General features: G+C 37.1%; 1 protein-coding gene across 1 annotated transcript in view; it reads left to right on the forward strand.

Annotated features, from left to right (window-relative positions):
• Positions 1 to 11968, forward strand: part of wmd (serine-threonine kinase receptor-associated protein wmd) — a 130470-nt gene extending 118502 nt beyond the window's left edge. The window contains exon 7 of the mRNA XM_090405558.1: positions 11443 to 11968. Within this exon, the coding sequence (XP_090261684.1) occupies positions 11443 to 11663 (221 nt within the window). The 3' untranslated portion in view covers positions 11664 to 11968. The remainder of the gene's footprint in view (positions 1 to 11442) is intronic.
• The last annotated feature ends 225 nt before the right edge of the window (positions 11969 to 12193 follow it).

Below are 12193 nucleotides of genomic sequence, written 5' to 3' on the forward strand. Positions count from 1 at the left end.
GCTTCAACATACCTCCAATCTTCAAATTCCCATTTCAAATCCAGTATCTCATCTGGAGGGTTTCAATCTCCCTAGACATGTATGGACCACTTTAAACTGGATCAGAACAGGATGAGAGATGTAAACATCTCTTGCATAAATGGAACTGGTCTGACACTCCAAACTGTGAATGCAGAAGCAGGATTCAGACTATCAATCGCATTGTGCTTGAGTGCTCTATCTATTCATTCTCAGGCACTAAAGAGAACTTTTTTTAAACTGACCCCCAGAATCCCTGGAGTGGATTCAGGATTTAAGCTCTGATTCTTAATTTTTAATCATTTCAACATATTATACCCCTTATAATATGAGTTTTACAATTGTTTTTGTTGTTTTATGTAAATGTATGTAATATCCTGAGACCTGTACATATAACCAATCACAGCCACTGATTTCCTGTAACCAATCACATGGTTATTGGGTCAGCCAGTCCAAATGAATGTTGTCAATTGTCATGACTTGCTGTTTTTGATTTCTGAGTTTCATCTGTTTTGTGTGTGTGAAGTGTGAACTGACTTGTTTAGGACACCGATATAGACAAGTTTTAATATATAATTTTCTATAAATAATTTATAACTTTTTTACCCATATTTACAATAGGAAACAATGTTGATGATCTACTGAATGTTCTGTTTTCTGCCAGAGCTTTCATGAATTGTATAATTATAGTCAAAGGAATTTGAAACTTGTATATAAATAAATAAATTTCAGCCTTTATTTATTTAAATGTATATAAATAAATAAAGGCTGAAACGACTTGTTTTTCTTACTTAAGTAAAAAGAATTATTTCAGCCTTTCGTTAGTTCAATCTAGAAAAATAATTTCCTAAGTGATTAATTTTTCTGATTTCTGTGCATATTATATGGCTTTATTTAAAAATCATATCAAAATTCACATAAGCACTAGGGTGTCCCACCCTAGTGTTTGTGAATGATAATCTGATCTCACCACAAAGCATACACCCTTTGTGCTTCTTACATAAACGGCATGTGTGAAGCATAGCTGTTGTTCATCTGACCTTTATGCTTTCCATATTTAAAATTATATTGATATAAATTAAAGTATTCAAAGTTATCCTACAATTAATTGCATTGGACCAATTAAGATGAGTGCTGATACGCTATGCACTCTTAAAACTTTGCATATCATATACTGAGATGGAAATGCAAAGAATCAGCTGCAAATGCTACCTGCAGTGGACAACCCACCCACTCGATTGTGACTGTAGGGTGCTATGAAAAATAATGTGTAAAAACTGCCATTCATTGGTCAACACGTGAATGTGGAGTTCCAGGCATCAGCTGGAACATGAACCAACAAAAAAAAAAAAAATTCAGAAACCAGGCTCACAACGTAATTTCTGTGGTTGGACAGCAATATACAAGCCCTCAAAACCAACATGCAGCACTTCTTCATTGGTGCAAAAGAGTATGTACAGTGGGACATGGAAGCTTGGAAAACTTTTATGGAGCAACAAATCATGCTACACTCTCTCTACTGAGCAGATGGACAAGCATGGAGATGTCTGGTGAATGTCTATTACAGAGTGCATAATTGTAATTATGAATTTGGAGGTGGCAGTGTGATGGTTTGGCCTTGGACCCTCTGTGGTGTCATGAACATTGAACTCTGGGAGGAATCTGAGCATTCTGGAAAATGTAGAGCTTCCTACTTTGTGACATTTCTATGGAACTGACCATTCTCTTTCAGCAAGACTGCACCGTGTTATAACTACTGCTTTAACTGCATGGTATGTGGACATGAATGTCACCACACTTGACTGGCCTGCACAGAGCCCTGATCCCAACCCTGTTGAACATCTGCAGAATAAACTGTAGAGCATCAGGTGAGGTCAAGGGATATCCACTCCACAACAGTCTAGGAACTCATTACATGTCCATAGGAAGAATGGTCCTGTTAATCACTATAATACACTTGTAGAAAGTATGCTCCCTAGGATTTCTGCAGTCATTGCAGTGAATAGAAGACCGACATCTTATTAAGGTGAGTGCCATGGCTCTCTGTTCTTCACTGTATAGTATCTGTTGATGTCTTTCCAAGCAGTGTGTGTACGTGCACACACAATGTTGACAAAAGTATTTGGATGCCTTACGTCCCATTCAAATTTTGGATCATATCACATGGAAATATTCAGGTAGTACCTGTGCAAGTGTGGTAATAAAAGGTGGGATGTGCTGCATGTTTTGCACTCTACTCTATGTCAAGATACCATGTTCATCTGAATTGAGACTTCCAGCATGGGATGGTAGTTGGGTGTCACATCAGTGGTCTTTCCATCCGTGACACTGCTACCTGTCTCAGTATACTGAAATCCACTGTTGCTTATGTCATTCATAGATGGAAAGTTAATGGTAATACCATAGCAGTTAAACATCCTGGGAGTCACTGTCACTCACTATATTTATTTATTCTTAAAAAAAGCAGCTACAGATCAATGTCCAGACCAGAAAGCCAATCCAGAGCCTCGCCTGTCACCTCGTGGATGTCTTGGAGGCCACTACCATGAGATTGGAACTTTGGACAGTCATTCACAATATCAGATTGCCTGGGCCACAGGGCAATAGTCACAATGAGGGTGGTCTTGATAGTCTCCATTTATGCAGTAGGTAGCCATATCTCTTCTGGTTAGTTCTGTTGATAGATGACCAAATCTTCCTAGGAAGGGCAAAACCAGGCTGCAGAGCACAGGGATCTTCAATCAGGAAACCATTTGTTGGACCAGTATTCTCTCCACATGTCAGGTGTTGATGGTAAGGCAGAAGAAGAGAGAGTTTGTCCATGGACCATAAAAGGTTTCGTGATTTTAGGCAAATACTAGGTGGATTTATAAGAGTGGTGCAAGGGCAGGAGCAGGTTGCTCATTACTTTATTAAATACTTTAATCGAGGCTTGTCTTCTCCGTATATTTGGTGGATAGGACAGGCAGCCAGGAGAGAGGGGTGCTTCTCAATGGCCCACTAATTTGCGCATGGTAGACTTTAGCTGGGTGTCTATAATGTTAGTGTGCAAACTACTTTCCCAGACAGAGGCACAGTATTCTGCTGCAGAGAATGCAAGGGCTAGTGCAGACAACCTTAAGACATCAGCACCACAACCCCAGGTTGTTCCAGCAAGCCGTGAGATGATATTATTTGTTGTTTTAATTTTGTTGAATAGGTTGGTGATGTGCCTTTTATAGGTTAGGCTTCTGTCCAAGCCCACTCCAAGGTATTTCGGGTAAGGCTCATGCCCTACCTTTTTGCCACAGAAAGAGAGGCTGAGATGTCAATTCACCTCTGCATTGTTCGGGTGGAATGTTGTGGACACATTTATTGTTGGATTTGGCTTCATGTACCACAGCTTGAGGTACACCTCCAGGATATTCAGGTCTGTGTTCAAGGTTGTTTCCAGGTTGGCAAAGGAGGTAGACTAGTGTAGGATAGTGAAATCATCAGCGTGTGTGTGTGTGTGTATATATATGTGTGTGTGTATATATATATATATATATATATATATACTTGAGCTGGTATGTAGTAAGTCAGACATGTAGATGTTAAATAGTAAAGGGGGATAACAAGAGTCCTGTGGATGATGTTGTGGAGGAATCTGGCTTGTTCTTTTTTTCCATCAATATAGACCCAGATCTTTCTGTTGGAGAGAATGGATTCAAAAAGCTGGAAAGTTGTTTTGCACCCTATGATACTGCTTAGCTTTAGGAGAAGGCCCCTGATCCGGACTGATGTTAGGTCGATGAAAGTGACTCTGGATTTAAGTTTCTTCTGGAAGCCTGCTTCAGTCTGTGTTATCAGGGCTAGGACCTGGTTACAGCAACTTCTTCATGGCCTGAAGCCAGCTTGTTCAATCGAGAGTGCTCTTTTGATGAGTGGTGAAATTCTTTTAAGGAGAATTCGTTCAAAGAGTTTAAAGGTGGCACAAAGCCAAAGAGACAGGTTGTAGATTTTTGACATTATTTGGTTCTTTCCCTGGTTTGGGCACAGCAATTATTTTGACTTCCCACCATGTTTGACCTCATTGGCAGATATGTTTTAGAAACTTGGAGGATACCATCCACTCCTGCAGCCTTGCCATTCTTGGTGAGTTTTAAGACTTCCTGTACCTCTTCAAGAGAAACTGGCTGTACAAGTTCAGTAAGCTCGGAGGCCATCTTCAGATTTTTTCTGATGGAAGATTGCACAGTTATTTTCCTGGTAGAGCTGAGACTAGGTTTTCAGTAAATGATTAGCCATTTGATCAGTAATTCTCTCTCAGCGATGAACCTTGCAGTGAACCTGGAAAATGCTGCAAGGACATCTGTCAGCACTAGAGCTGTCTGCAGAGTTGCATGCATTAGGTTACCACAGCAAAGTTACTTAATCAAAATTAAATGACTATGGAATTACATTTTTGTACAAATCAGAAATTAAATGAACTGCAAGGCACACAAATTAAAGCTTGTTTTCTAAGAGTGCCACTACAGCTAGACCTTGATATTTACTTGCACATCACTGCATCAGTTGAATGTACTGCCAACATTATATACACTATATTTACAAAGTATTTGGACACCTGCTTGTGGTCAAAAAGATGCATTATAATTACAGTTCTAGCACCAAGAGGGACCACGTTTGATTTGAATAAGAAACCAGTTTATTTTCTGCCATTTTATCTGCATTTTATATATATATATAAAATCAAACATTCACTATCGTAAAAACTCAGTAATAATAATAATACTCAGGTCTACACATATTAGTGCATTTCTGAATTCTGATTGACACTGAAATATTGTCAGATGAACAATGGCAGTGATGTTACAATTGAAATCATTTCGGTTAGTTAGCCATATATGTGTTGAAAAGCCAGAAAGTATTTATTAAATTTGTTTTTAATTTATATTTCTAGTGTATGCTGTCAATTCCTTAATGCTTAGTTATCATGGTTAGTTAGCCAGAACTCAAAAGTACAATCTCTGCTCTGCATTCAAACTTAATCTGAAGCTGGTTACCCCTCATCTGCTCTCCCAGGGGATCCTATACCTTTTTTCTCTCTCTCTCTCTTCCAAGTGTTTACAAAGCTCCTTGTTTCTGCAGCTTTATCATATTATGGTCAAACTGGGATATCTGCTAACATCTGCCTAGAACATAAAAAAATACATCATACGTATGGTCAGTCAAGTCTAGCTGGCCATGCCTTTTGGATACCTTGCACAGAATCAAATGGAAAACAACTACAGGCAGTCCCTCAATTACAAACTAGATTATGTTCCTGAGAACGTCTTTAAGTTGGATTTGTACGTAACTCAGATCCCTGATGAACAGCGCATATGCAGTAATAATAATAATAATAATAACAACGATACTATAATGGCCAATATGTGGCAATAATAATAATACAGTATGATGTTGTAATAATAATAATACAGTGTGATGCTGTAATAATAATAATAATACAGCTGTAAGCTCTTTGTTTTAATTCAAACAAATAGAACATAAAAACAAATGCATACAAAAAGTTTAGATAGGAGAAATTTATAAAAAGAATATTAAAGGTTGCACCTGAAAGTATCTTCAGGACTGGGGACCACCTTACTCCAGTCCTGAAGATACTTTCAGGTGCAAACTTTGTTTGCTCACACTTTGATAAAGGATCATCATCATCAAATTCCTGCCATGTACCCACAAGGGGTGTACAGGATATGATAGTACTACATGAAAAAATTATATCATTACTAACTTCCTAACTACAATTTTCCTCCAAATCAGTCTGTTACTTGTCAAGACTCCAATATTATCAGATCTTATATTTCTATCATCTAAGGCACTTTGTACCATATCAATCCACCTATATCTTAGTTTTCCTCTGGGTCGTTTTGCTGCCAACCTGGCAGAGAACACTTGTTTTGCTAATCTTTCTTCGCCCATTCTGTTTAGGTGACCATACCACCTGAGATTAGCTCTGCTAACGCATTCCTGGATGCTGACAATGTCAAGTTCTTTCCTAATATCCACATTTTTAATATGATATTGCCATTGATGCCATCTGTTCACACCTCTAATCTTTCTCAGGACTCTCATATCTGCGGTCTCTAGTCTTTGGTCAAGTGTTTTACTTCTGACCCAGCTCTCAGATCCATAAGTTAAAGCTGGTTTGAACACTGTCTTGTATTCAGCTAATTTAGTGTTCCGACTAATTTCTCTCCTTATCCCATATGAATTTATTCAATTGACTTCCCACCACACCAGCTTTGCTGATTTTGTTGTCTATTTCTATATTTAATTTACCATCTTCAGTAAAAATCGTGCCTAAGTAACTGAAATGTTTTACTTGTTCCACAGGTTCTCCATTCACAACACAGTTGACATTTTCAATGATTCTGCCTATTTTCATTGTCTTTTTATTGCTGACCTTCATATCATATCTATTATAACAGCTATTCAATTTAGTCAGAGAATCTTGCAGACTTGTAGCGGATTTATTTAGAAGTATAACATCATCCGCATAAAGCAAAGAGCTGACATTAACATCTCCAATTATGATATCCTGTTTTAATACCACTTTCCTTCATAATGTGATCCATATAGATAATGAATAACAGAGGGGATAATGTACATCCTTGTCTCACACCAGATTTAACATTAAACCATCTTCCTGTACTTCCTTCAATTCTAACTGCTGACTTACAACTCAAATAAAGACTAAGTATTGCTTGATATAATGCCCCATTGACACCATATAACTGCAGCGTATTGAATAGCTTCTCTCTTGGCACCTTATCATATGCCTTTTCCAAATCGACAAAACTTAAATACAGATCTTTGTTATATTCCCATGCTTTCTCGACTATTTGTCGTAAAGTGAAGATCTGATCCTGACAGCCTCTGTTTGGCCTGAATCCAGCTTGTTCTTCACCAAGCTTTTCTTCCACAATTCTTCTCAATCGTTTCTCAAGTATACTTGCATAGATTTTGCCAGGAACACTCAGTAGGGAAATACCTCTGTAATTCTCACATTCAGTTTTATTTCCCTTTTTATATATGGGTACTATGAGCGCTCTACTCCAATCATCGGGAATTCATCCCTCTGTCCAGGCTTTCTGAACTATGCAGGGCACTGTGCTGTCATCACTGCTTGTTTCATTTAGCAGTTTTTCAAAGTAATTACTCCATACTTCAAGGATATCTTTTATTCCAGTTTTCATGTCACCTTTATCATCTCTAAGTCCTTTTACAGCACTCTTTCCTCCATTCCTATGCTTCTTCAACAACCTCAAAATATTTAGCCACCTTCTTGATATTTATTTTCTATATTCTTGCCAAAGTCCTCCCATTACTTTTGTTTAGCTAGTTTTACACGGTGTTTAGCATTCTTGCATTTGTCTCTATATTCTCTAAGACCACAAGCTGACTTATTTGACAGGAACGTTTGATATGTTTTCTTCTTTTCCTTCACTGCCTCTTTAACTTCCTGTGTCCACCAGGGAGTTCTGATTTTTTTATCCTTGCAGACAACCTCACCACATGCCTCTCTGGCAGAATCAATCAATGTTTTCTTCAGAGTTTGCCACTGAATCTCCAAGGTTTGATTCCTGTTCTCAAACTCTTTCATTTTTTCTTCAATAAGCTTTGTGTATTTTAGTCTACAGTTCACATCTGAGAGCTGCACAACTTTTATTCGCTTTAAAACTTTCTTACATGCTATTCTTTTCAATATGAAATTCAATTTTATCCTGCTCAAGACTAAATAGTGATCACTTCCAATTTCAAATTCTCTGTACACTCTGGTGTCCTGCACCAGGGAGAAAACATCACTATCAACAATAACATAGTCAATGAGACTTTTCTTATTCCTAGCCTCTTCTCTCCATGTGAATTTGTGCAAATTTTTATGTTGGAACATGGTGTTAGTAATAATCAGTCCATGTCCTGAGCAGAAATCCAACAGATATTTGCCATTATTATTAGCTTTGCTCTTTTCTCCAAATATTCCCAATATATTTTTGTATGTCTGACAATCATTTCCTAGTCTATTTAGATTCCCAACAAGGACCAACTTTTCCATTTTCATTGTGTCATTTGCTTTTTCTAAAGCCTCAAAAAATTCCTCCACTTCTACCTTAGTAGACCTTCTGTGGGACCATAGGCACAAATAAATCTCATTGTCCAGTTCCCCATTCTCATTTTTGCCCAAATTAATCTACTTGAGACTGCCTGCCATTCAAGAAGGTTAGCTTCGTATTTTGTGTTGAATACTATAGCTACTCCTTCTTTTCCTTGATTGTCATTGCCTGAATATAACATTTTGTATTTATTGCTCGGAAAGATCTCACCAGTTTTTGTCTTTTTTGTTTCAGTCACCCCTATTATGTCGATCTGGTACTTATTTAATTCCTCAGCTGGCTCCATTTCTTTGCCATTCAGGCTTCTTACGTTGATAGTACCAATCTTTAACTCTGGTGATGTTGAGTTGGGGTTTGTTTTCAGATTTGTTCCAGTAGCTGACTTTTCGCTGTTCGCCCTGGTTCCCTGGCGAAAACAACGGGGGCCTTGTTTAACCGGGCGATGCCCCAGCCGGCATGAAATTTTGTCATGTTGTACCATCATTTTTTATTTTGGTTTAACCAATAAGAATACAATTTGATCGGCTAAATCCCAAATTGCCAGCCCATCCTCGTTCGTTCAGTATCCAAGTAGATACTCAACAGGGTGCACCACGAGAAGGTGAGGATTGGACATTAGGTCAGAAGACCTGGTCGGTTCTCCGCATTCCTTTAAAGGCTATGTGGAGGTCTCTCAGTTATACAGCTTTGACCCTTAAGCACCCCTTTGATAAAGGATTAAACTAAATTTATTATAGTCTAACCACGTGAAAAATAAACTTTCAGCTTCTTTCTCTAAATCCAGAGTAATTTAATAAAAAGGTGGCACACCATTTGGCAACTCCTATAGGTAGAGATGACCTTGCTAATGCTTCTGCCTGGTATCTCCAACTCTTGGCCTGGCTCCCACTGAAGAGACCTCAATAAAGGTCGAAACTAGTCTGAATAGTGGCCCTTCCCTTAATACATAATATTATACATATCCGCAAGCAGATGTGTTTTGCATTATGGGAGATACTGAGATAAGAGTGATGTTAGCTTGCTCCAACTTTGCAATGAGTTGCCTGGTGTTGTACTACCTTACCCCAGTCCTGAAGATACTTTCAGGTGCAAACTTTGTTTGCTCACACTTGGATAAAGGATTAAACTAAATTTATTGTAATCTGATAAAACTCTTTGCATTGAATTTCTTTTCTGGCTCCTCTTCTTCCTCTCGCTTTTTCTTCTGACACTCTCTGTGCTTCCAATTCAATCAACTCTTCATCTGGAAGTTCATTTATTTCACAATCTAGCAACTTCTCTGTGTCTTCTATTTCACATTCTAATTTAAGATTTTTTGCAAGTTTAATTATTTTTTCTGTAATCACTTCCAGTTCCTCTCCTTTTTCATATCCTTCAGATGTATTTGCATAACATTTTAGACACTTTTTCCAAATTCCCGACATACAATTCTTTGTTATACGTTCCTGTGCGATCGAAATATTCTTGATACACTGAAGAATGTTGTACTGCTTCCAAAAGTCTTGCAAATATAAATCAGCATCAGAATCTACTGCTTTGATGGCTTGTGCGAATGTCTTTTTGAGGTAGTGAGCCTTGAATGCTGAAATAGCACCCTGATCCATGGGTTGAATGAGAGCGGTTGTGTTAGGTGGCATAAAAACCACTCTAACGTCATGTTGGAGGTCGTCCAGATGAGTAGGGTGACCAGGGGCATTGTCCATAATCAATAAAATCTTGAAAGGGATACCTCTTTCCGCACAATATTCATGAGCCTGGGGAATAAATCAATGAACCAGTCTTCGAACAGTGCTTGTTGATATGCTTAAATGCACGAGGGTTTTCTGAACAATAAATGAGAAGAGGCTTCAGCTTAAAACCCCCTGGCATTCCCACCAATCAGCAAAATCAACCGATCCTTAAAAGCTTTGAATCCTGGCATCCTTTTTGCTTCTTGGTGTATGTACGTACGATTAGGCATGCATTTCCATTGCAAGCCGGTTTCATCTACATTAAATATTTTTTCTGGTAGATAACCTTCGATTAAAGAGTCAAAACTATCAACTAATTTTTGGGCTCCATCTTCATCTGCACTTCCTGCTTCTCCTGTGACATGCACATTATGCAAAGAAAATCTTTTTTTAAAATGCTTAAACCATCCAGTACTAGCCTGAAAATCTTTTGCGTAATTGTCTTTGCCGTGTGATTTTTAAACTCTGAAATGGACTTCTAGCCTTCACTTGCACTGTGCAAAGGCTCATGGGTGAATTTTTCTGTATTAAATCTTCCATCCACATAAACAACAATTTCTCCATTTCATGGATGGGTCCCTGTCATTGTTTGGTTAAATTTGCAGACTTCATAGGTGCGGAACCTTTCACAGCTTCCCGAATTCTTTCTTTGTCCTTAAGTATCGTCGATGCCGTGGAATGTGATGACTTCAAGTCACGTGCTATCATATTCACTTTCTTTCTGCCTTCATACTTTTGGATAACTTTCATTTTGCACTCTAAATCAATAGTTTTCCTTGACTTCTTAGCTGGCGTATCTGTAGAGGAAGGCATTTTCCTTTTACTAGACATTTTATGGGTAGTATTTCAGTAGAATTTTAATTAATACACCACTGCTTGAAAGCGACTGAGTGTATGTGAAAGATAGTTATCGTATGCGCAGCTGCCTAATTTATTATTATTATTGTTTTAATTTTATTTTTGATCGTAAGTCGATGACCAGTATATGAATGGTTAAATGTGTTATTTAATTATTTATTCCATTAAACCTTATAATGAATATGTGGTTGGTTGTGCAGGAGACTGTGAGGTAGTCTTCTGATTACAAAGATCTGGAAGAATTTGATGAACATAAACTCCAAAAATAATGACAGTATGAGATAATAGCATCCATCATCTTGTTATGATGTAAGAGTTCCACTATTTCATAATTGTGTCACTGTAGAGTAAACAATATCTGCAAGATTTCATTAAAACTGAAAGAATTGTTCAATAACTTCAATAGATTGATGAATGTAAATTCTAGGGTATATGTAAACTACTGATAGATATTTTCAATGTAAGTTGCTTGTTGTGATATTAAATTTTAACACAGCCTTGTTTGCATTAATACAGATAAATCTCACAAGCAAATAAATATAGTGAAAGGTTTATTGTGAATTTTTTAGAATAGCACTGATATCATGGGTTCGAGAGAGGACTTTTCATATGTTGCAGTCCACATTATAATTTGCTGTAGTGAGAGTTGACTGTATATAATTTAAAAAAATATTTTGATGTTTGATTGTTCATTTCAGAATCATTCAAGGGACATTTTGGACCAGTTCATTGTGTAAGATTTTCTCCTGATGGAGAACTCTATGCAAGTGGCAGTGAAGATGGAACCCTCCGTTTATGGCAAACTACAGTAGGCAAAACTTATGGACTTTGGAAGTGCATTATGCCTGGAGAAAATGTTGGAAATGAGACTCCTGATGGAGCAGGAGGGGATGGTCCTACAATAAAGGCTGAAACTTGATCATTCTTGTTTGGTTGACTAAGGCTTCATTAAGTGCTTGAAGTTATGTGAAGTGAGATTGATTGTAGTAGAGTTATTTGAAGTTCCTTCTTGATAATTAATGCAAGTTAAAGAGTGAGAAATATTTTTTCTGTAATAAAGAGGGTAAATAAGAGCTTTTTACCTGCTGACCAATTTGTAAAAGCTCTTTATAGCAAAAATATGTGGTACATTTTGTTTTGTGTTAATTTAAAAAATAGAATTTTATTATCTGCATTTTATATTTTTGCAGAGAAGTTATAAATAAACTAAGTTTTGTGCAACAACTGAAATATTCTGGATCATATACCCAATTAAATTATCTTAGATTTTATTAACGTAAATTCCTTTAGTAGTAAATTTTGATTTGAATCAACTTTATGCTCATATATTCTTAATGAAAACCGAATGGGTAAACCTAGATTTTTATGTTTAATTTGAAATATATCTAATTTAAAATATAATAAGGAATCTGTTTATATACAGGTTAATCATTTTTATTTCATGTAACA

This window comes from Typopeltis vanoorti, chromosome 2 (genome assembly GCF_054136105.1).
Source record: "Typopeltis vanoorti isolate ZY-2024b chromosome 2, IOZ_Tvanoo_1.0, whole genome shotgun sequence".
Classification (NCBI taxonomy): domain Eukaryota; kingdom Metazoa; phylum Arthropoda; class Arachnida; order Uropygi; family Thelyphonidae; genus Typopeltis; species Typopeltis vanoorti.